At 36.1% G+C, this 25,593-nt stretch overlaps 1 protein-coding gene across 9 annotated transcripts in view; it reads right to left on the minus strand.

The window, feature by feature from the left end:
- The window catches only part of cadpsa (Ca2+-dependent activator protein for secretion a), a 366,374-nt gene that overhangs the window by 48,907 nt on the left and 291,874 nt on the right, over positions 1 to 25,593 (minus strand). For 6 of the 9 annotated variants that reach the window (XM_051921193.1, XM_051921192.1, XM_051921189.1 and 3 more), the window contains 6 exons: positions 24,977 to 25,118; positions 21,339 to 21,473; positions 13,711 to 13,866; positions 9,829 to 9,976; positions 3,454 to 3,528; positions 2,933 to 3,016 (listed from right to left, as the gene is read on the minus strand). In XM_051921193.1, the coding sequence (XP_051777153.1) occupies positions 2,933 to 3,016; positions 3,454 to 3,528; positions 9,829 to 9,976; positions 13,711 to 13,866; positions 21,339 to 21,473; positions 24,977 to 25,118 (740 nt within the window). The remainder of the gene's footprint in view (positions 1 to 2,932; positions 3,017 to 3,453; positions 3,529 to 9,828; positions 9,977 to 13,710; positions 13,867 to 21,338; positions 21,474 to 24,976; positions 25,119 to 25,593) is intronic. The other 3 variants (XM_051921196.1, XM_051921195.1, XM_051921198.1) reach the window with 1 other exon arrangement.

The raw sequence follows: 25,593 nt of genomic DNA on the forward strand, positions 1-25,593 counted from the left end.
GATACTTCATAGGTTCTGAACAACATTTTTCAAGTTTCTGCAGGTGGGAGACTCACATATGAAGCGACCAACTCTGGGACTCACAGAAGGTGAGTAACAAGAACACAGCGACGAAGCTAATATTTTACAGTCCAATGTCTCAGTCACTAGACACAGTGGCTAAAAGTGCCTGCTTTACATAGAGCTTTTAACTGTAAACATCACTACGTGGCACTTTAAAGGCACATTACAACATTTCTATATTCCTTCAGTGATGAGGTGCATGGTCGGCAAAGGGTTGACGAGCACATGGGAACAATCAAGGAAAAAGGTTACTACTGTAACAAATGATGAAGGAAAAAGAGGCTTAGAGGGGCAGGCAGAGAACAACTCTCCATGACAGTGTGTGAAGATAAGGGGCGGAAGACCCTATTGTGACTAGTGCTGCAGACACGAAATATCTAGAGACATCAGAACAAAACAAAGGGTATGGTGTCGTTGAGGGACAAGAGAATTAATACCCAGGGATAACAGAATATGAGGAATGTTACCATTGCTGTGTATGACTGGAGGGCTAGAAAGAGATCAGAAATTCCCTTGTTTTTAGATTAATGACGACGACGATGATGTTCAGCTCTTTTTTGTGCAGCTTAACGACATTAGAGCATTTTGCCAAAGGAAAACTACATAAATGGACTTATACGTGTAAATGTATTTTTTAGGAAAATACATGTAGGTGTCTGCCTAAAATGGGTTACTTTGGTTATCCAGGTTTTCTGTGTGAATGTAAATGCACTCACTGAGAAGAGGAACAAAAAGAGAGAGGCAGAGATAGGAAAGGCATGGTGTTCTGGTATTGTAGTTGAGATTTAGGTGACCTACCTTGTGTGACAGAGCAGACCTGTGAAAGGTAGCTTCAGGGTGGTAGGTACAGCTTTGTTATATTGTGTCTGTTTCTTTTTTTGTCTTCCCTGTGTTGATCCCTCCCTTGTGTGGTTTATTTATACACTAAATACATTACTATTCACACATTCAGAATCCTTGCCATTGCTCCTAGACTATTTAGGAGGGCGCTCTCCTTTATTACTCTACAATGTGAACACTGTCAGGTCAGAGATAGAAACCTTTTGGCTAACAGATCAGAGTCTTACCCAGTAAAGGTCACACTGTCTAATGTTTATTTCTAATATATTGCCTTTCTTTCAGTAGTACACTTGAAGCCATGTATGCCAATTAAACAACAATGAAATCATAAGAAAATGCATTCTGGTGATAATATCAGAATAAATAAATTCCTAAGTAAAAAAAATTTCAACAATATACAGCAAAATGAGATAGGAAGCACTATTCATGCTGTACACAGTCCCAACTCCGCACCAAATGCAAGGAAACAGCACTAGTAGGACTATCCTTTGCACATGAATACAATGTAGTTGTAGTCAAAGATATTATATAATTTGAGTGGATATTCTAATATGAGAATAAAGATTAAATCTCTCTTGACAAAAGCACATTCATTAAGTGAAAAGGTAAACAGTTTAGAATTCTATAAATAAATTGCTAACTGTTTTTAGTGCTTTATGTTTCTAGCTTATATGGAAGAGACTTTTTATTCTCACATTGTTGAACAATACATAATAGAGAGCAGAAAAAGAAAGACAGAGAACCAAGAGAATTATAATAACAAAGAAATATATTGCAAAAAAGAAAAAGAACTCTTGAAATTATTGACTATGCAGCAGCAATGTCTGTTCAGGTTTACTTTTCTTAATATGCATATAGGTTTATGTTTCTCATATACAGAATTACATATATGGTAACTTGTAATGTAACAATTTTTAATTCTTGAAGAAAAAAAATGAATGAATATACTCCTTCAGCAAAAAAGCAGCATGAAGCATTATTGTGCTGCTTCATTAAAAATGCTTCAGTTATTACCATCATTAGGTGAAATCCACAAATACATAAATATTAATGCTATATATACTTCAGAATAAAAATTTGAAAATAATTCTAGGATGAACACTAAATACATAAAACTGATTTCAGTTGTCTGAACTATTATTAAATAACTATTATTAAAGTACAATGACAATGTTTTTTTTTCTCAATATGTACTGCATGCTGAACTTCATTATTTTCAATTATATTACAATTCACATTCAAGAAAACAATTCAAAACAGTGTGTGTTACCACAATTACCATAAAATACATTTGTAGGATAATATGTATTGCAAGGCCTTCTGTATTTCACCACTGTGATTTCACTGATCTTAAATACAACTTAAAAAAGAAAAAAAGATATGGGTACAGCTGACTAGGTGCTCCCAGTTCCTTGAAAGGTGACAAAAATATGAGATTAAAATAGTGCATGTGAGGCACATCATTTAGATTGTTATTTAAATAATACAAGAAAAAGAGACATTAAGATGAAATGTTGTTTTAGTATATAAATGACAGAATTATTTTTCAAGTGATATTTTCAATATGCGTACAGCAAGAAAAAGAACCTTTGACCCAAGGGGCAAAGATTAATAATTTATTAGAAAATTAAAGCAAATAATGCATAGTATACTATTCAATTATCTTTTCTAAGCAACCTCTATGTAATTTTTTTATATATCACAAAATTGGCAAAGGTAGTACAAAAAATTCAGTAATGAGAATAAAAAGACCCTCTAGTGAAGGCAATCTGCTTAGAAATGTTCCTTTTCAAAATATAACGATCCTACACTTCTCCTACTAAACCACACTTTGTCTTTACAGATGCCCTTTGATATCAAACATCATAAATGGGCTATATGTCTTTCCTGCTTAAAACTAAATATTGACACAATGTAGCAAAGCCTCTGTCCCATTTCCAAACTATGACTACCTTTTTAGGATTTTGAAAACTTCTAAAACATTCCCCCTGTAACAGCAAAGCAGCAAAAATGTGATATTTATTCTTACTGTAAAAGATAGGAATGAAGAAAACAGTGTTCCTTCGTCGTATCTTGACAACTTTGCAAGGACTCCTTCCAGAATAGTAGCAAACTGGCAAAAAATTAGATGTAAAAGTAAGTACCTTTTCAACACCATACACTATCATGTTAGCTAACTATTTGCATAAAATGGTACATTCTCCTCATCAAATAACACTTGGTTAATCTTGAGAGTGTAATAAGTCTACGGTATGTGTGTAAAGCAAGTTACTATATGTATGTGATGGACAATGGCACACATTTATCTTCAAAGCTTCTGAAAGCTGAACTTGAACACTCAAATTTCAAAACTGCCACTCTAATTGCCATGTCTGTATCATCTATGGTGCTACATTTTTTAAAAAAAAGACAGCAAATATGTCATACATAAACTGTAGAGCACAGAGGACCTGAGTTTTGGCTGCACAGGTAGAAAGGTTTTACTCCAAACAAAAATTTTCTTTTGTTTTCAGTTCTGAAAATATGAGAAAGACCCATTTAAAAACTTACCTTTGCTACCAAAAGGGTTATCATTTCTTTTACCGTTTCTTCAATGAGATTATCTATCTGAGAGTGATATTGTCTCTAGTAAAAGAGGCAAACAAAAAATAAGTTAGATCATTGGATTATCTGAGTTGATTTATACTAATCCAGTATAAGTCGATTAAAAATATGAAGCATAGTAAACAACTGCTACTGCTTTATTAAACAAAAAAAAATTCCAGCTACTGAATACAAAATCAAAGGATCTTATACTCTGAATGTATAACACACTAGTGAACATACAGTTAGGTCCATAAATATTTGGACAGAGACGACTTTTTTCTAATTTTGGTTCTGTACATTACCACAATGAATTTTAAATGAAACAACTCCGATGCAGTTGAAGTGCAGACTTTCAGCTTTAATTCAGTGGGGTGAACAAAACGACTGCATAAAAATGTGAGGCAACTAAAGCATTTTTTAACACAATCCCTTCATTTCAGGGGCTCAAAAGTAATTGTACAAATTAAATAATTGGAAATAAAATGTTCATTTCTAATACTTGGTTGAAAACCCTTTGCTGGCAATGACAGCCTGAAGTCTTGAACTCATGGACATCACCAGATGCTGGGTTTCCTCCTTTTTAATGCTCTGCCAGGCCTTTACTGCAGCGGCTTTCAGTTGCTGTTTGTTTGTGGGCCTTTCTGTCTGAAGTTTAGTCTTCAACAAGTGAAATGCCTGCTCAATTGGGTTAAGATCAGGTGACTGACTTACACTGGCAGCCATGCACGCCCAAGCCATCACACTGCCTCCACCGTGTTTTACAGATGATGTGGTATGCTTTGGATAATGAGCTGTTCCACGCCTTCTCCATACTTTTTTCTTGCCATCGTTCTGGTAGAGGTTGATCTTGGTTTCATCTGTCCAAAGAATGTTTTTCCAGAACTTTGCTGGCTTTTTTAGATGTTCTTTAGTAAAGTCCAATCTAGCCTTTCTGTTCTTGAGGCTTATGAGTGGCTTACACCTTGCAGTGCACCCTCTGTATTTACTTTCATGTAGTCTTCTCTTTATGGTAGACTTGGATATCGAAACGCCTACCCCCTGGAGAGTGTTGTTCACTTGGTTGGCTGTTGTGAAGGGGTTTCTCTATCACCATGGAAATGATTCTGCAATCATCCACCACTTATCTTCCGTGGACGTCCAGGTCTTTTTGCGTTGCTGAGCCCACCAGTGCTTGCTTTCTTTCTCAGGATTTTTTTTTTGTTCTTATTTCGCCTTATACAATTTCTTGTATTAGGAATTTGTTAGTTTTCGCATACCCCTTGGGGTCAGAGTGCAGGGTCAGCCATTGTACAGCGCCCCTGGAGCAATTGAAGGTTAAGGGCCCAGCAGGGTAGCATCTCTTTTGGCAGTGACGGGGATTCGAACCGGCAACCTTTGGGATACCAGCGCAGATCCTTAGCCTCAGAGCCACCACTCCGCCCCAAACTGTACCAAACTGTAGATTTTGCCACTCGTAATATTGTAGCAATTTCTCGGATGTGCTTTTTCTGTTTTTGCTGCTTAAGGATGGCTTCTTTCACCTGCACGGAGAGCTCCTTTGACCGCATGTTGTCTGTTCACAGCAAAATCTTCCACATGCAAGCACCACACCTCAAATCAACTCCAGGCCTTTTATCTGCTTAGTTGATAATGACATAACGACGGACTTGCCCACACCTGCCCATGAAATAGCCTTTAAGTCAATTGTCCAATTACTTTTGAGCCCCTGAAATGAAGGGACTGTGTTAAAAAAATGCTTTAGTTGCCTCACATTTTTATGCAATCGTTTTGTTCACCCCACTGAATTAAAGCTGAAAGTCTGCACTTCAACTGCATCGGAGTTGTTTCATTTAAAATTCATTGTGGTAATGTACAGAACCAAAATGAGAAAACAGTTGTCTCTGTCCAAATATTTATGGACCTAACTGTACATCTGGAGTATTCTATGCATTTCTGGTCACCATGCTACAGAAAAAAGCACTAGGAGCTGTGCAGAGAACCACCACCAAGTGAATTCTGCGATTAAAGGATATGCCCTAGTCAGACATACTGAGAAAACTAAACCTCATTAGTCTTGTGAAGAGAAAGCTACTTGGGAACCTAACAGAGGTCTTCAAAATCCTCAAAGTTTATCAAGCAGATTTTCTTCAGTTAAAAAAACAGAATCACGTACACCAAAACTAAAGAGTAATACATCCAAGAAGGGGACCAGGGAACACTTCCTCACAAAAAGGGTCAAGGGAATCTGGAACAAACTATTGAATCATGGAGTTGAAGCAAGGTAATTGACAGCTTTTCTAATGTACAGTATATGGATGAAGCACTGGGGCAGGTTAATTGTTAACATACAAAAGAAGCTCACTGAACTAAATGTGTTATGTTTACCGTACCCTTCTTTAAACAAATTAGTAAAAGGGAAGAATACCGCGGTTTAAAATTGTTATACAGTATATAATAAATCAAACTTTACCTTGATATAGTGTTTTTTAAAGACTGAAACTTAGCTATCAAAAGAGGCACACACATTTCAATGTTCTTTATAAAAATATGCAAAATTTTATGCTAAGAATTAATGCTGTCTTAAATTAAAGAAAATGCTGTGGTTTGGAGATGGGGGACAGTCCAACTGTACGCAAATCATTTCAAAATAAGGCTACGTTCATAAAGTAATACTGCGCTTTCATTTAAAAATGGTGTTTTTAAAGCAAAATATCTCCATACTAGCCGTTTTACATTGTTTGTTAAAATATCTCCGTCTGCACTAAAAAGACAGTGAAATGCATATGACACAGATGTTCAAATATACTAGGCATGGCTGCACTGGTGAAAAAAGCCGTGAAGGAGTGGTAATGCCAGTGGCTATGGGATTTATCATGAAACTGTAGAGAATGGTAAATTATTTGTATTTTTGTGTATGAATGCAGTATTCAAACTGTACAAAACATAATTTTAATACATACAGGTAAATAACACAACAAGCGCTATAGAAAGCAACTCCTCTGTGCCTGCTATGTTGGAGTGCGGTTTTATCCCATGAAGGGTGACCAATCAGGTAATAAGATGTTGTAATGATCAGGACCCAATATTCATGTAATAAGAACAAACCAATATGACATCGATTACAGTGTGTGGTTTTGAAAAGCTGCATTTTTCCTTGTTCATGTTACAGTGCTGAGACTATTTAGCTCTGGAGAACATTTTCAAAAGTATCAGTTATCATGGGTTGAAAGCACTGTGGTAGTGTGGATGAAAGCTGAAAATGGAGATCTATTTCTGTGTTATTGAAAAAAATAAACGTTATTTTGTGCCCTAAGCTAATTTATGGAACCTTCCTTCAGCCTTTGCAGACCAAAAGAGAAAAGGAGGAATTCTATTAGAAACCTCCTGTACACATGATAAGCATAAATGCCATTTGGGAACATAAAATAAATTATCTTTATTTTGAAATCTATCACGCGTGGCCACTGGGAGAATGTGCATGGTGACAGGCTAGAAATCGAGCCACACCTCTAAAACTGAGACAGGAGTGATAACTATGAGTGACCCCAAAATAAACAAATAGAAGAAAATCGTCACTTTCATTTATATTTCCATGGGCCCACTATTTTAGTCTTCTTTAGAAGAAAAAAAAACGTATTATTACTTGATAAGATGGCATGTTGTCAAAACGATAAGGGGCGATGTGTCAATGATCAAGTCTCCTGGGTTTGAATCTTCTGCCTAGTCATTGTCTGTATTGAGTATGCACATTCTTCCCATGTATATACAGTTTTCCTTTAAATACTTCAGATTTTCTGACACACAAAAGACATGCAGATTAGGTTAACTGGTGACTCTAAAGTGTGTTTCCTGCCCTAGATTAGTGCTCTGTGTCCATGACTTTTCTTGCTTTGTTCCCAGTGTTTGGTTAGGCTCTGGGCCCTGGACATCCTAAATTAAATTAAGTAGGTCTGAAAATTTTAAATGTCTCTATAACTTGTCATATTAATTTACATCAAAAGTAGTACAAATGTTAATAAAATTCAAGCAGTCAAAGGGTAACAGACAAGGTAAGAAGCATTGCAAACTGGAAGAGGCAGGGTTGAGATTATAACTGTTAGCCACACTTACCCAGTCTTTAGCGAACTTTTACAAGATTGACAACAAAATCAAAAAAAAAGAAACAGGAGGAGGAAAAATAAAAAGAAGGTAACTTAAAGTGAAACAATAATAAGCAGCAAATTAAGTAATGAAATATGAAATTTAAAATAAGAAAGTAAATTAAACTTCAAAGATAGAAAAGTAGTTCAAATAAAACAGTAAAAAGTTTTTTTTGAACCACACATGTTCAGTAAATGCAAAAACTGACACAATGACAAAAGAAAAAATGCAATTTTAATTAATTTTAAAAATGCATTTAGTATTTTAATTTAAAATACTGTGATAAAAATATTTGCATCACTTGCAATAAATAAAATTAACATATTAAGAGACATTCTATGATAGCCATGTTGATATAAGAAGCTTTATATATATATATATATATATATATATATATACACACACACACACAACACACACACACACAGAGGTGGGGACCCAAAAACTCCCAGAATTGGAGAGAAAAAAAAACTATGTATTTATTATACAACTTGCAGCAATTCCATTTTGTCAAAATACTTCCTTTGAAATGCAATACATTTGTCCCTGAGCCTCTTCCATTCCTAGAACCATTTTCTGTACTTAACTTTTGTTACTATGTCTAGAGCTTCCTGCAGTTTTTTTCTGGATTTCTTCCAACATAGAAAATTGTCTTCCTTTCTATGTCACATGTATAGAAATCTGGCGACTTCAGAGGGCGCAAAGCAACCACATTTTTTTTGGTTAAAAATTGTTTGACTGACAACACAGTGTGTGCAGGAAAGCTGTCATGGTGCAGCAGTGTGTGGCATTCAATAGAGAATTTTGAAGTACTCTTCCAGGCCATTAGAGGGCAGGGAATGTTACCCTTCAGCCAGGGACTCTTCCCTAGCTCAAGTGTGTTCTTTGCTAATCTAACCTTTGTATTTTTTCACATATTATTTTACATATTATATTATTAGATCTATTTTTTGGTAATGTTTTCTGGCTTAATGATTTACTTGGATTTGTTTACTTTTAGGCTTTTGTCTGTCCGTTATTTCATTATTGCTGTATTTCTCCTTGGAATTCTGTTGTAATATTTTTTAAATATAAAAATGACTTTTTTGCCCTTAAACTGAAGGATTAATGGTTTTCCCCTCCTCCTTTTTTGTAGATATTTTGATATTTAGAGTTATTAGAAGCCTTAGTCCCATTTTGGGCTCTGTACAGGCAGGAAGCCCGACTTTGAGCTTGCTGCTAGACTACCTGGGGTGAGGTCTATTCAATGGGTCCAGACTTGTCTAGAGGGCAGGTCTGGATTTTTCCATCTTTGAACTTAGTTGTGGCAGGAATCACAACATAATGCAGAAGCTGTGGCTTCTGAACTTTTAATTCTAGCTGGCGTCAGGAAACAGATACAACTGCATTTATTCTTAACATGATACAAAATAGCAAAATGTTAATAATTAACCCAATGTTACATAAATATAGCACAGATAGAACAAAACCAAAAACAGAACAAATAACATAATACAGAGAATACTATGTGAAAGAAAAAAACACAAAGATTAAATAAAGAACATAACTGAACCAGGGAAGTGACGATTGCTGAAACATAACAGGTAAACTGAGTGTTTACAAATTAAGAGTAGGACCAGCATAGACTACCAGGAGGGAAATGTAAATCCTGCTGGATACATGGGGAAGCTCAAAGTCCTTGATTGGTGCAAATAAAGAAGGCGGCAGTATGAGGGTTGCCTTGAAAACCAGTCTCATTATATAGTATATAGGAATACCAGGGGCTGTTACATCACTAGCAAGGTGGTCCTGTTTCGACCAAGGACTCCCTTTGACCCTAGAAAAACAGTCAACGGATGGAGTTTAAAGGGTGTCTCTGGTCAGGGGAATATGAGCACTCACTTGACTCCAAGAGCCCTCTAAATTCAAAGGGCAGGAACAAAAAGATACCTGGAACAAGACAGAGGAGAGAGTTGATACATTGGGATTTATAGTGTATTATCACGTGATGGGAAAGTGTCAGAGCCATCTTGTTAGTCATACATGGTATTAATGTCTGAAATTAGGTTGAAAGGGCCAGATTGGCTAACCGAGTGTATGTAATGTTAATAGTTTAAAATATCAACTTTGTATTTATTATCCTCTGAAGATTACTTTACAAAATGTTTACATTTATCCACATGAAAGCCTGACAGCACCTGAGTATTAGCTGATTTAGTCATATGTATAACATGGGTTTACCTCTTGACCCATTTCCATACTGCATAGCTTTGCAGACTGAGCCTTGGCATCCACCATCACGTTAAACATTGTGCATATTGATTGTGGAACTCGGAAATCAGTTGATCGGCTAGTTTTCTGAAGCTTCGCTTCAAATGCAATTCTTGTTCTAAAAACAAGAAAAGGAAAAAGAGACAAAAAAAAAAAAAAAAAAAAAGATTTGTGACAATTGTATGTTATCCTAAAATCAGAGTGTTAAAATATCAGCTTAAAGTAAAATCTGCTATTCACTATGTCGATTGGTTCAGACAACCATTTTGTTCTTATTCATATAAACTGGCAATTATGAATTTCACTCACAAAGTACAAAATAAAATAGAAACAAATTCATACAATGACTAAAAAATGTTACATTTTAGAACATCCAAAACTGACATGCCTCGAAGCTTTGTTAGGTTTGTTGGCAACTTTAAATCAATCCAGTATGAGTGTGTGTGCAAAAGTATGCCCTACAATGTGTTTTTCAGGTCAGGTTTATAACGTCAGTGTGATTTCCTGGGGTAGACTCTGGATCACAGCAACCTAGTGCACACTTTGTCTGATTTTGAACCAACAGTAATTTTTTCCTCTGTTATATTATACAGATTAGGAGGTCTCATCTCCCATCTAAAAGACATGCAAATTAGGTTAACTGTTGACTACAATGGAACAGTGTGTCTTGTCATGGATTAGCGTACAATTAAGATTTGCACAATGCCTTGTACATGATGCTGTCCGTACAGATTCTAGTTCTTCATAAATCACTTTATTGATGTACTGTGTGCTACAGTAATTTTGCTTATAATTCTATATTTCAAATTACTAAATTGGCCTGGTATGGAGTGTGGGTACATGTGAACAAGCATGTCCTGCAATGGACTGGCCATATTTTGTTCTTACCAGATGTGATTAGCAACCTACATCTGATGTTGCTGGGATATCCTCTGGCTCAGGGCATAGTTTATTGAGGCACTGCATGTAAATCATTCTTTGTACAGCTGTATTATTCAGATTATTAAATCTCATCCCATATCTCAAAGACATGTTGGTTAGGATAACTACTGACTCTAAACTGGCCTTAAATGGCTTAGTGTGGGTTAGCGAGTCCTGTGATGGATGAGGTTTCCGACTGTAACCTTAGAGAGCTCAGGTTACTGTATATGCTAACTTTGTAAGAAAGTACTGACAAAGGTTGACTGAATAAATTAATGTTAACATTAATGCATGTATAAATGTGCACTGTAGTCACTGGATGACTCTCTATTTAAAGAATGAATAAAGCAGGTACAGAAAGCATATCACTAGAGTATCAAAAAGTCACTTTATGATTGCTTCTCACAAAACAAGCTTTACACTTAGAATCCTAATTATGAAATGCTTATTTTGGTTTAATTAAAAAAATACATGATCATTTTTGAATGTACTGTACTCCAATCAGTCTTCTTGAGTAAAACATATAATCATGTGTGACAATAATAAACACAAATTATCTTTCTTCGTGACCATAAAAACATTCTACACTGTGCTGTTAACATATTTGATCCACAAAATATCCAACAAAAAACATTTTCCACTTGCTGAGCAATGACCCCATATGCCAGTGAAATGCCTTCTTAAAATTACCCAATGAACATGGCTTGATTTTGATTTTTTTTTTCTTTCACTGGGGAAGCAGTGTCTTTGCCTTGGGCTGACAGCAGCTACAAAGCTCGCTACATCAAATGCTGTGGGCACTGTACGAAATCGAGGTGGTATTTCCTTGTGATCTTTGCTCAGTGATTGTGACAGAGACCCGAGGCTTGATGGCATCTGGTTGGCAAGCACACAAGGTGAACGGAAAATCCTGCTTTATACCACTTTCACATTCAAAATAACTATTATAGCACTAGGAAAATACATAAGTGCTGGCAAAATACACCATGCATTCATCCAATGGAACTAACTTTTCACTTTCCTAACTGTATCGTCAAATACATTTTGTTATGTTTCAGCTGATTTCTTTTAGGGACTGATGTGATTTTCTTTAAATTAAACTTCAAAATCTAAACTAATATTATAACAGCATATTTTATTATACTGTAAATACTTTGTCAATTCACCTACTAATCCATTTCGTAAAAAATGTTTTTTTCACTGCAGGTTTGTGCTGTGCTTGATCCTGTCTGATGGCAGCATTAGGCGTAAAGTGATCCTATAAGTGGGCTCATTTTAGCACACTTGTATCAAAACAAAAAAAATGTAACATCCATGACTTTGTATACAATATCTGAATTTATCTTAATATCAGTGTAAAAACATGGAAATTGAAGTTCTGGCATCACCCAAAATATCTGCATGTTTTTAAAAATACCCAAATGGAAACAATTGCCTAATAAGCAGGATAATTGCTGTTTAATTATTTATTTATGAAATCCAACAATTTTGCACATCATGCATTTAGCACCTAATCATTTGCTGCTACTCTTCTGGATGCAGTTCATCTTTTTTCAAAGAATGAATGAACAAACAAACAAAGAGCAGCACATTGGTACAGTAGTAACATTACTGTTTCCCTTCTCCAAAAACCTGGTACAGTCCGTGGAGTTTACATAATAATTTGCTGTTTGTGTGGATTTCCTCCCACATTTTTTATTATAAATTTTCTCAAATAATTCATCTAAGGCAATAAACTCAATTGTGATACAATTCAACTGCTTACAAATAATATATCTTTTTAAAAGCGGAGCACAGATGAGTAAAGTGACTTTCTCTGGATCACACAGTGAGAATGAGGTATGGATGCACAAGTAACTTTCTCGTTTGAAGTTCATAATGTCAACTACTACATCACACAGATAACGTGATACAAATAGCAGAATACTATTTTACCCTCAAAATCACCAGCTTCTCCTAGCTTTTAGGTAAACAGAGTTGCAGCACTGGTCTGTGGCAGGATTGCGCTTTGATTCATGGGATGCAATTACTTTAATAAGTATGATGAAACAGTCATTTTACACACAGAATCTACGTGTGCAAGTCTTATGAAATATGGTTGCTCTATGTTGTGCTAGCAAGAAGTACTGTGCTTTTGCTTGCAGATTGCATATGTATGATATAATTGTGTAATTAAGATATAAATATCCTAACTGACAGCCTTATAAATAATAAATATATTGTATATTCCATATTACCAGAGCAGGATTTCAGTGTTCAGACAACATTAGAGCACTAGTAGGCCCCCTGATTATCAGTGAGTATCTGAAATGCTGAAGTCAATGGTCATCGATAAAACAAATATATTTCTTACTTTACTCATTAGTTTATATGGTTGTGGATTTCAGCATATACTTATCATACAGTGGGCTGTGCAGGGATAGGAAGCCAACCAGTTGGCCTAGGTCAGCAAAACATGATGCTGCTTGTTATAACTGAACAAAGTGTGTATATTTTTTAGTTATTTCCCAAAGCAAGGCTCTGATTTTGAGTTTTTGTCTTCTTTTCCATTGCCAAGTGGCTGAAACTAAACTTTTAATATTAAGCTTGATATGTTCATTTACACACACATTATAAAGTTTAGTACTTTAAATGTATTATAAAAATGTGTAAGATCTTTGAGCCTTTGTACAGTGAAAAGAACAATAATAAAAAGGAATAAGCTTCACTGGACTGAATTATGCTTAGTGCTGGCAGGACAGGGTATTGTACTCCATGACTATAAAATGGAAAAAGTGAGTCGAGAAAATGTATTAATTAATCAAATGTGTCTTCAGTGCTGTAAAACTAGATCACTATAATAAGACACCTTCACAGTCAATAAAATTATAAAAAATAAGCCATAAAAAATTACTACTCTAGGGCATTGGTGATTTTTTTCAAAAGACCAACCTTTTAACACATGACTCTATCATATCACTAGACATAAGTTTCAACCGCTGCTCCAGGTGTTTCCCAAACTCTTCTTCTGGCCAGTGAAGATCCCGGATAAATGTCTGTAAGGCGTCCAGCTTCCAGAAGAGATCTTCTGAAGTACCTGATCCATTGCTGTGAGAAGAGGACAAGTATGGTCAACATCACATTTTGAACTGTAGTTTTGCTGTTGTGGACATTTTATGTTAAGGAACAGAAGAGCTTAATGTAAAGAGGGATGCTATCTCCAATATTTTTTTTTAACCATACAGTGTAAACATTATTGATTATTAGCAAGAAAAACAATGCTGAGCTTAAGTCAATGTATAGTTAAAAAAAAGAGACACGTATCTCTATACAGCTACACTGAACTGTAAGGTATTTTTAAGCTGGGTTTCATGCATTTTTAATAGAAATTTTAAACGTTTTTACGGTAACCAAGTAAGGTAGGTTGTGGTAACAAGCGGTGAGCGAGGCCCTACCACACCCTGTCATTTTTTTAAACCACATCCTTTCACTTTTGTCACTGATAATTTACTTGTTGGCACTGGGCACTAAAAAGCCCGGATTGGTACCACAGTTGGCAGGTCAGACCACTGTATTACATGTGATAGGCTGCATGGCATATCCACCTCCAAGAAAAGAAAGGGAAAAAAAAACAAATATAAAAAGAAAAGGACAAAAAAATGTATGCAGCAGTGCTTAGTGGTTCATTTGCTGACCTCCCTTTCTGATTAATTATGAAAGACCAGGCTCTCGCACACCACTTTTCCCAAGAATGTTGAACACACCATGCACAACTGGAGAATACTGCCATCGTCTGTAGAAACGAATGAGTGTGATTGTTTCTGCCATGACGGATGCCAGCTGCACTGAAGAAATGGTTGCTTCAGAGCAATAGCTAAAAATGCAGGGTGGGAAACCATACCCCCAACATGCCAACAGTGGTAAACCATTCAGATATCTGGGGCTGACAAAAGGTAAAAGTCTCATTGGGAGGGAGCCTCTTCACTACCTTCAGACATCCCAGGTACACAGTCAATGCTAGATAATATAGAGCACTTTTCTATATTATGAAAGGAGATTTGAGGAGATCAGTTTTGTTGGAAAGATACAAAATCATTTTTCTCACAATCTCATGTAATAAAGAAGCCATGTTTAACAATATACTAAAAGACATTCTAATCCTTATTTAATAAATATGTAATTATTGAAAAAAAGTTACATGTGATGGGCACTTTAGCAAATATGGACCAGTATTATTGATGCCATACAAGGTACACACAGATTTTAAACCATAAACTATATTTTATGCACCAAGGTGAAATTATCATTTATTAAGCATACTGTGTTAAATACATTTCAGGTCATTTTTTGGATTTGTATCTTTCCAGATCACACATGAGGACATGCAAAGACAAAAACATGAAAAGCCGTAAGGTTCTCAATTTTTTTTTAATGCTGCCTAATCTAATCTTTAGGACAGTCAGCTTGGCATGAAAATGACACAGGATTTTAAGAAATCCGTGAAACTGTTTAGGCTGTTCCAATTCACAACCCTGTTGGATAGCTGACTTTATCAAATTTGGCCTTTACATTGTGTCTGATTGGGACTAGGAGTTCAAAAATAATGGATGTGTCCGGAGATCTCAAAAACAGGTTCTGCACCACAGTTCAAAGCTGGCTGTGAAATCGAGTGTCTGGCAGATTAAAAAACACAACGAACTCCAGTGTCTTCACCTGCAGCTACAGCAACACCCTCACGCTCGGTTTGAGACCTTTCTATCCATGAAATGCTAAATGAGTTTCACTTTAATTTTGAAAGGCAGCACAGATAATGTGCCACAGTTTGAAGAGTATGAAGAACTAAGGCTGTTAATTAATTCTTGTAACTGAATCTAAAAATACTTTCAAATCACAGGACCACTTGACCGATGTTCGTTTATAATAACTAGTTTATACAGAATTAAAAGTGGAACTAAAAACTGGACACTGATGCACACAATTAAGGAAGAAAAAATGCTGAATTCTAAAAAGTCCTACACAATGCAGGTGTTTTGGAGACAAAAATTCTATATACGTTAGTAATATTTAATCTCTGATGGCAAGGCAATATAGTAATTAGAACTACTGCATATTAGCTCCAGGTTTGAGGCCCTTGCTTGCCATTTTCCATGCATAGTTTGGACACAATATGAATTTGCTCTGGTCACTTTAGTTTTCTTCTGCACTCTGAAGTAATACACTTTAGGGTTTACTGACAATTCCAGACTGACACACTTGTTAACGCTGCCGTATTACAGTTCCTGGAATTTGCGTCTTTGTCCATGTCCACATACATTCTAGTTCCCAGTAACCTTAAAATTGGATTATGAATCTTTGCTGAATGGATAGATGGATGGATGGACAGTTCTAAGTTGTCCTAGCCTGACCTGCAATGGACTGCAACCCATCTAAAGTGGGTTCCTACTTTATAGCCAATACTGGTAAGATAGGCCTCCAGCTTCCAACATCCAGAAACTGAAATGCTAAGTTCAAAAAATGGAGAGATGAATTTGTTATGAGTTGTAATAATTTGTCAAATAGCAAAAGTAGCAATGAAAACACTGTAGCTAAGAAACAAGTAGTACCTATAATTAAGTATATGAAACTTTAGTAGAACATTATTATGAAAAACAAATATTTAATGAACTTTACTTCCACAATGATAAACATAATGAATAATTTAAACTTTATCTACCACAAATATGGACAGGTATGAAGTTTTTGTAGCTCCTGTACCTAGCAACTCCCATCCAATAGAGAACGCTGTCAAGTTATGTATTGTAGTCTAATGTCAAAGGCAGGCAGCCAAGGAGAACTCTTGGTGTCCAGGACATTAAATACAGGCTAAGGGCTTTCGGATTGAACTGTGTCATTTAAGCCCTGTAATTATAGTACGTTTTTTTTCTAATGGTGTAGAGCTGAAACACAACTGACGTGAATATCCTGCTTGATGACAATGGGGATATTAGCTATAGAATCAGAAGGTGAAGAGACAACTCATGACTGGTAACGAGGAAGAGACTCCATCGTTTTGTGCAGTGAGAGTGAATAGATGGAATTTGTGAGGAGGAGGTCCATGGTGATACTGAAAGGTGGGAAAATGCAAAAGTCATCCCAATTAGCAGACAAAACAAAAAACAGAAGAGGGCACACATCTGGTATTTTGGAGTCTCTCTGGTCTCCCTGGTTTTTAATTTTTAGTTTGGAATGATTTTATTTTTGCTACCAGCTAGGTTCTTCGGAAATTTGTCTTTTGTTGGAACAGCCCTTAGATCAAAGGAGTGCAGGGATTGTGGTGGTGGTGTACACAAGTGTGATGCTGGAAAAAATGGAAAAAGCTGGGTTATTAGTTGGCATGCAATGTAGCTCTCCAGCAGGTAGAAAAGGATGAGAAAAGAATGGCAAAATTAAAATTGCACAAAAACCCAAGAAGAAAAGAAAAATGTAACAAAATGAAACTTAGAAAAAAAATGAAGAGAGAAAGGAAAAGAAGTACACAGTTGTTTTTTTACAATGTCCTTTTCAAATGAACATCATGCCAATATGCTTTACCAGTGCAGAAGTGTATACTTGCTTAAATTTACTTTAATGTGCGAATTGGCAGAATAAGTGACTTGCTCAGAACCACAGAGTGTTAGTGATGGAAACTCAACCAGGCCCCTTGTCACTTTCATAGTCAACTCACAAGTGAACATTATCTCAGGGTATTGTGCTATAATTCCTATCATGTATTTTTACGTTGTCAGATTTACAGTATAAGGGGAAACAAACAGTAAGACAATGACAGGGATTGAACAGTGAACTGTGGTATTACAGCACAGTACACCTTAGCTACTAGTACTGTACTTGTTTGAAAAATGACTAAACAAAGGCTGGCTGTAATACAGCTAAAGTAAGCTACAAGCTAGTTCAGCTGCCTAAAATACAACTACAAAACAAAAACACTTTCTGTTAAGTTAGGAGGATCTGTAAATTAGGTAATTCCTGGAGTGGGCCACTCAGTTTTTTTGGAGTGTATACTTGTGTGAGTCTGCTTCTTGAGAACCTATACATTTAATTCCATGATAATGGTGAAATGGACTTAGCCAGTACAGTAATCCCTCGCTATATCGCGCTTCGACTTTCGCGGCTTCACTCTATCGTGGATTTTATATGTAAGCATATTTAAATATATATCGCAGATTTTTTGCTGGTTCGTGGATTTCTGCGGACAATGGGTCTTTTAATTTCTGGTACATGCTTCCTCAGTTGGTTTGCCCAGTTGATTTCATACAAGGGACACTATTGGCAGATGGCTGAGAAGCTACCCAACCAGAGCGCGTATTACATATTAAATAAAACTCCTCAAATATATTGTGAGCACGGGGGCTGTTCGCACCCCTAGAGGATACGGCCGCTCCTCAAAAAATGCTGAAAGATTACCTTCACATTGCTCTCTTCTTTGCTGGGCTTACATATGGCTGCTTTATCAAGCGATATGCTTCCTGCACGGTGCTTCGCATACTTAAAAGATCAAATAGCACGTATTGATTTTTACTTTTCTCTCTCTCTCTCTCTTGCTCTGACATTCTCTGCTTCTGACGGAGGGGGTGTGAACAGGGGGGCTGTTTGCACACCTAGACGATACAGACGCTCGTCTAAAAATGCTGAAAGATTACCTTCACGTCGCTCCCTTCTATGCAGCTGCTTCGTGAAGCGACATGCTGCACGGTGCTTCGCATACTTAAAAGCTCGAAGGGCACGTATTGATTTTTGATTGATTGTTTTTCTCTGTCTCTCTCTCTGACATTCTCTGCTCCTGACGGAGGGGGTGTGAGCTGCTGCCTTCCTTGCAACAGCTTTGTGCCGCGGTGCTTCGCATACTTAAAAGCCAAACAGCCCTACTGATTTGTTTGCTTTTCTCTGTCTCTCTGACATTCTCTGCTCCTGACGCGCACTCCTTTGAAGAGGAAGAAATGTTTGCATTCTTTTAATTGTGAGACGGAACTGTCATCTCTGTCTTGTCATGGAGCAGTTTAAACTTTTGAAAAAGAGACAAATGTTTGTTTGCAGTGTTTGAATAACGTTCCTGTCTCTCTACAACCTCCTGTGTTTCTGTGCAAATCTGTGACCCAAGCATGACAATATAAAAATAACCATATAAACATATGGTTTCTACTTCGAGGATTTTCACCTTTCACGGGGGGTTCTGGAACGCAACCCCCGCAATCAAGGAGGGATTACTGTAATACAATATCTGTACACACAGCACATTAACTGGAAGTGAACTTGATAAGAACAATTTAGGTGAAGTGGCTATGGACCATGTGCGGTATATACAAAGTAGATGCAAGTGATTTACCTGGTATTAATAATAGGATGGGCATTATCAGTTGCATACAGAATGGCCTGTTGGTACCTACTCAGCATATCCAGGTCAGGATTTGAAGTGCCAATGATACTTTTATGCATACAAATTGACAAGCAGAACATTTTATTCATGTTATAATTCCATTAGCTAAATAAAAGCACAACACATGCTGTATTTATGTTTTCAGAAATGAAACAGTATCACAAAATTAAATGATTTCATATATGCATCACTGAATGAATACTTCTACAACTTGTGCACAATGTACAGTAGAAAACAAAACTTCCACAGTTGACTTTCAGATGTTTCGGTGTCACTCATTAAATTGCTAATAATACACCTACAGATCTTTCTGGGAGGCTCAAGAAGCAGCCCCTTTATATAACGGATAGTCCTACCATCCACTGTCTGACCCTGATTCCTCTCATACAGCATTGTGGGAACTCAACACCATTGGGTCCAGAATAGGAACCAACCACAAATGAGAGTCTGTGATAATGCATATTCTACTGTTGATTACATAAATGATTTCATGTTTTAGGATACTTAGTGATGTTATATTCTGTATCAGTAATCAGAATGGGTAAAAATTAGAGAAAATAGGTATCCATATAAACATATACAAAACAGATACTCTCTCTCTCTTTACTCGTGTATATATATATATATATATATATATATATATATATATATATATATATATATATATATATATATATATATATATATATATCATACTGTATATAAATATATATTTTAGCTAGTAATCCACAAAGGGAGAAAATTAATCATGTATCTTAAAATAGTTTCTTATTCTTAACCATATGACAGCCTACCAGGTATTATTATCAGAGGAAAATAATTAGATGTACAGAAATCAAGGGCAATATATAACAAATGAGGAGGTTGGGGTGTTGGGCGGGAGGATCAATAAGCTAGGGTTCGGAGGGTGTTGGTCATAAAGTCATAAAGTCTTTTTTATTATTTAGGTGTCCTTTTTAAGTTCAACCGGACACATGTTTAACTGAGACATGGTGGAAGTAAGTTTCAGGGCTAATACTAAAAGTGCCTGAGAGTTGTCCGAATCATGGCTCTGAAATAAAAATGCCATTAACAGACATTTGGACATGAACACAACATATGCAGGCTTAAAATGTTACTAACTACAAATATGCAAACCATATCACAGACCTTCACTTTCATATATAAATACTGAATATTTATAAAGTATATACTGTATGTACTGAATGTATGTGTATGTGTATGTATATATATATATATATATATATATATATATATATATATATATAGTGAGAAGTCCAGCAAAATGACACCTTTTATTGGCTAACTAAAAAGATTACAATATGCAAGCTTTTGAGGCAACTCAGGCCCCTTCTTCAGGCGAGATGTAATACAAAAACTGGAGTTCCCTGTGTTTATATAGACTCTAGGACAGATACAACATTGGAAAACATTTAAGTGAGACATCTTAAATGTAAATAATTAATAGACCTCTTCAAACTAAGATATACATATACACACATGCATACATATACCGTATATTATATACACACACACATACACACTGTCTCAGTATATAATTTTTTACATATTGAGTTGCAGGCCATGTATTGTGCGGCAGTTAACAGATAAAATATGTGCATTTCCAGGCGTTTTAAGTGCTGCTGTAGCACTTAGGAGCTCATCATTATATCACAAAAATACTATAGGTACATATGTGGAAACAGAACATGCCAGCACACAACGGGCAGCATATAAGAACCACAAAAATGTTACATGGAAACTGAGATTTGGACTGTGAAATTTGTAACCATGTATAGGTTCTATTGACATTTTCTGTAGTGATCAGTTAATCAATAAAATACTACACAGATATTCCAGCTGAGAATACCCACACAGCAGTCACTTTGTAGGCATTTCATTATTAAGAAAGGACACAACTGAATTTCCTAATATAATGGACTTTAAAAGGTATCCATAATATGGGAATATGCCTGTTGTTTTACATCCACTGATGTCTTCCGTAATAAATTTTATAAACATGTGGCACTATTTCTATTTTCAAAGAGGTGAAATTAATACTTCAGAATGCCCGTCAGACACAATTTAAAAACAAAGTAAAAAGGCAGACATGTCCATGCCAAGGTCACTGTTATTAAATAATCAGATCTAATGGTAGCACAATACACACTCAGAGTCATAAATAGCTGCCATCCATGACGGAGTAGAAAAGCTAGGCATTTGTGGGAGGTTAACTGGTAGATTTGGAACTTTAGGGAGATTCACATTTGGTAGATTCACATTGGGCAGATTACTTGTTAAACTCCTGTGGAAGAAAGAAAGAGACAGAAAGAAAATACCATAACAGTGGTAATGCAGATGTGATAGAAGCAATGTGACATTTAACCAACTTGGCAAAAGGCACAGCAACACAAACGCAGAGGTAGGAGGCATTTGAAATTTTGAACAAAGAATGAAAGAATGAAGGTCAACATTTGCAGTGGATACTTGAATGGTGAAGGGAAGGGAAAGCAAACAAATATATAAATAAACAAAAAAAGACAGAAAACAGTCTCTTCTATAAAACTTGAAACACTGCAATCTTTTAAAGAGATAAGAAACAAATACAGTTTGGTGCCATTCTGGTTACACTTACAGTTTCAGATGACTTTTCAAAGCATAAACTATGGAGATTTGTTTAAAGAAATAAAATAAAGATGAGTTGAAATAAGAACAATGGAATGTATTGTAGCTCTATAACATTCTGAATAACCTGCACAGAAACAAAAAAGTTTAAAAGCCTTGTAAAGCTGACAGTGACATTTATTTTACAAATGTCACACAATTCAATTGATCTACCTTGAAGAATACAGCTGACTCATTCCTGAAAATGCTACAGAAACATCCTGTATTAGCATTGCTTTAAAAAAGCCTGGATTAAATTCACTAGAAAATCCAAATGCACTTATTGCAGCTGTGCTTAATGTTATTTTTTTTGTCACTTACCTCTGTTCTCTAGGGTAGAACTAGTGGCATCTGTGAATTGTGGGGTGCAAGCATCATTGCTAGCAAACAAAAAAGCGTGTATAGCTCAAGGAAAAACGAGAGCTTATTTATAGCGTGAAACGCCTGGCTAACCCGTGCTTTATAGGCCAGTACATTTACATTCATTTGGGCTCAGCAACATGGCAAGAAAGTAGGTCATATTGTAACCATCTAACTTCTTCCATGACAAACTCAATATTTATTCTCTTGGGCAATAAAGAGCTGACATCCAAATGTGCAGTATCATCTTCATATACAGTATATTTTTAATTTAGGGGATTTAATACAATTATATGTGCAATGTCACCATATCATAGTAAAGAGCTAAATTGGCAAAAACACATTGAATTATAGAAGTAACCCCACTTTTCATGATGGTAAAGATGATAATAAAATGTTAATCTTCTTTTTTTTTTTTTTTTACTCTGTTCATCTGTCAGTTTAATATTATAAATTATATTAACCCCTTAACCGCCCTCTGCCGGATATATCCGGCACCGTTGTTTTATTGCTAACGCCATACTGCCGGAATTATCTGGCACATTTGCCTGTGGTTATATGAATGCCTGGCAAGTAGTATAACTGACGGTTTGGCATGGGTATTATTACTACGTTGTATTTCGACAAGTCTGTGGTTGTTTTGGCCGGTCATGTGACGTGATTCGCATGTAACAGCTGTGAATATGGCGAAACGTAAACTGACTTCAAGTGAGGCTTTGCAGGCGATTTTGGACAGTTCTGATCATGATTGTAGCAGTTCTGAAGAAGATTTTAGCGACAGTGATGAGCAGCAACGTGCGCTGCATGATACTGTGAATGAAGACGCATCGGATGACGGTGCTGAGTGGGTGTATCCCCAGCATCTCAGCTGGGCTGCTGCCCGTGGTGAACTACCTTTTCTGCATTCGTTTGAGGGAACGTGTGGCTTTATTGTTGATGTAAACAATTACACTGCTGAGCAGTTTTATGAGCTGTTTGTGTCACCTGATTTGATCAGACATTTTGTTCATCAGACAAATCTGTATGCAGCACAGTTTATTGAGAAAAATCCCAATTTACCTCCACATTCCCGTGTTCGTGCTTGGTTTGACACTGATGAAAACGAAATGAAAAAATTCATTGGGATTTTGATGTTGATGGGAATAATCAGAAAACCAGATATTGAGATGTACTGGTCTACAGATCCTATGTATGCAACACCTATTTTTGCAGCTGTCATGACACGTAACCGATTCTCTTTGCTGCTGAAATTCTTTCATTTGAATGACAACAGAAACGAGCCAGATAAGAAAGATCCAAACCGCGACCACTTGTTCAAGCTACGTCCTTTGATTGATCATTTATTTGAAGCATTTCAGTTGCCCTACATGCCAGGACCGTCAGTTGCAGTTGATGAAAGTTTATTGTCGTGGAAGGGCCGCTTACAGTTTCGACAGTATCTACCATTGAAAAGGGCACGGTTTGGTATCAAGATGTTTTGCTTAGCTGAGAATTCAGGTTACATTTATAGATTTCGTGTATACACTGGCAACTTGCACAACATTTAGTGGTCAATACTGCTTGAATAAATGTAAAAAATGTAAAAAAAAATGTAAAAAAGTAAAAAAAACGAAAATTGTTCAGATTTCGCCTGGCGTGAGGAATATTTAGGGAGTTGGCGGTTAAAGGGTTAAGAAGGATCACAGGGTGTCACACAACTAAATCAAGAACAGCTCTGTACTTTGTAATTTAAACAAAGGAACATAATCATTGTTTGTAAGAACATTGGTTTTCAAATTTTTCATCCACAATTCATCAAACTCAAGTTTTCAAAAATAACCCAAACTGCATATGATTTTAAGTGCTTCTTCTTGCATTTAATCTGCATTAGGGCGAGCAATCAAACAGTTTGCTAATTAATCAGTTAATTAATCAGACTCTGAGCCAATCAACCAATCAAGCATTGCACACCAGTCAGTTACAGAGACAATCAATCAATCAATCAATTAACCACTCATTAAACAGTTAGACAATCAATCATTTAGGCAGGAGGTTTAGCAATTAGTTAATCAAGCAGTCATTGTTCAAACAATTAAGTTACTAATTTAGAAAACTAACTAAAATGGAATCCGTAGATAACTTATTGATAAATTTTGCTTTTTTCAGTCACAAACATTTCATAGTTTTGATGTATCTTTATGCCTCCTAATTTGAGAACCAATGTTCAATTACCAATATGATTAGTACCACAGATTGTTATTTTTATTTCTTTTGGGTGTGTGAACTGGATCAGAATTAAAAAGCAAAGCAAACAAGATAAAAACAACCAGTTGATTTTGCTTACCCTGAAAAGACATTTTGAAATTGAGATTCAGTCCAACAAAGTGTTGTAATCTTGAGGCACCCTCTTTCCCCCAGAACAAAAAACTAAGGAACTTTTAGTTCCGGTATATGTACAGCACAGCACTTAAGCCCGTGCAGCCAGAAGTCCCTCTGTGTTTACCTTTATTTATGTCAACAATATCCTGCTGACATCAGGGGTTCAGTTATTTCTTAAATGTAAAATTCTGAAGACATACTAAAATTCTTGTCTGAATTCAAGTTGTGTTTGAACACAAACTGAACACGATGTCTTCATGTTTACCAATATTTAGGCATTCAAGGTGTCTAAATTATTGCCTATTGAGCACTGACACTAGTAAGAGGTCTCTGTCTATGTAGTTAGCTCTATCTTCTATCTTTCCTGTCTTTACTTTCTAACCAATGGCCTCCAAATGCAATCTGAATCAAAGAAAGTTCTCTTACTTTACAGGCTCCCATGATTCCCGCTCAAAGCCCCTATGAATTGATTGCGCAATTGAAGACTCCATCAGGTCGACATATCTAACCACAAGTGGAGCAAAGAGATCTTGAAGATGTTTGTGGAACTTTCCATTGCACAAATTATCTGTAGGAAGATAAGATATTCACAGTGAGAACATTTTCTTGTAGCTAAAGATTCACCAACATTTTATTATTCTGCTATGGACTGCATTCCTAACTTCTATGTGGATTCGTATTCTCACTCTCCCTAGGTAATGACAACATTGCATCCATTCTCTGGGTAAACTTAGAGTCACTGATAAATATGAAACCTCATCTATCTAACTCAAGGTGGCTATTTTTCTTTCAAAAATGTAAATGAGTATGGACAGCCCACTATATGTTGTGATAAACCCCGGGCATCAGTGAGCCCCAAACCCCAACACGATCACAAAAATACAGTCCCTTATCAAAAATAAATGAAGGTTTTATTTACATACCTCCAAAAGTATTACCAAAACACACAAAACACTGGTCTTTCTCTCTCCACAATATGTTCTCTCACCAACGCACTGCCCTCCTCCAGTCAAGTGTTGCTTGTCTACCACCCAGCTCCAACT

This window comes from Erpetoichthys calabaricus, chromosome 18, assembly GCF_900747795.2.
Source record: "Erpetoichthys calabaricus chromosome 18, fErpCal1.3, whole genome shotgun sequence".
NCBI classification, from domain to species: domain Eukaryota; kingdom Metazoa; phylum Chordata; class Cladistia; order Polypteriformes; family Polypteridae; genus Erpetoichthys; species Erpetoichthys calabaricus.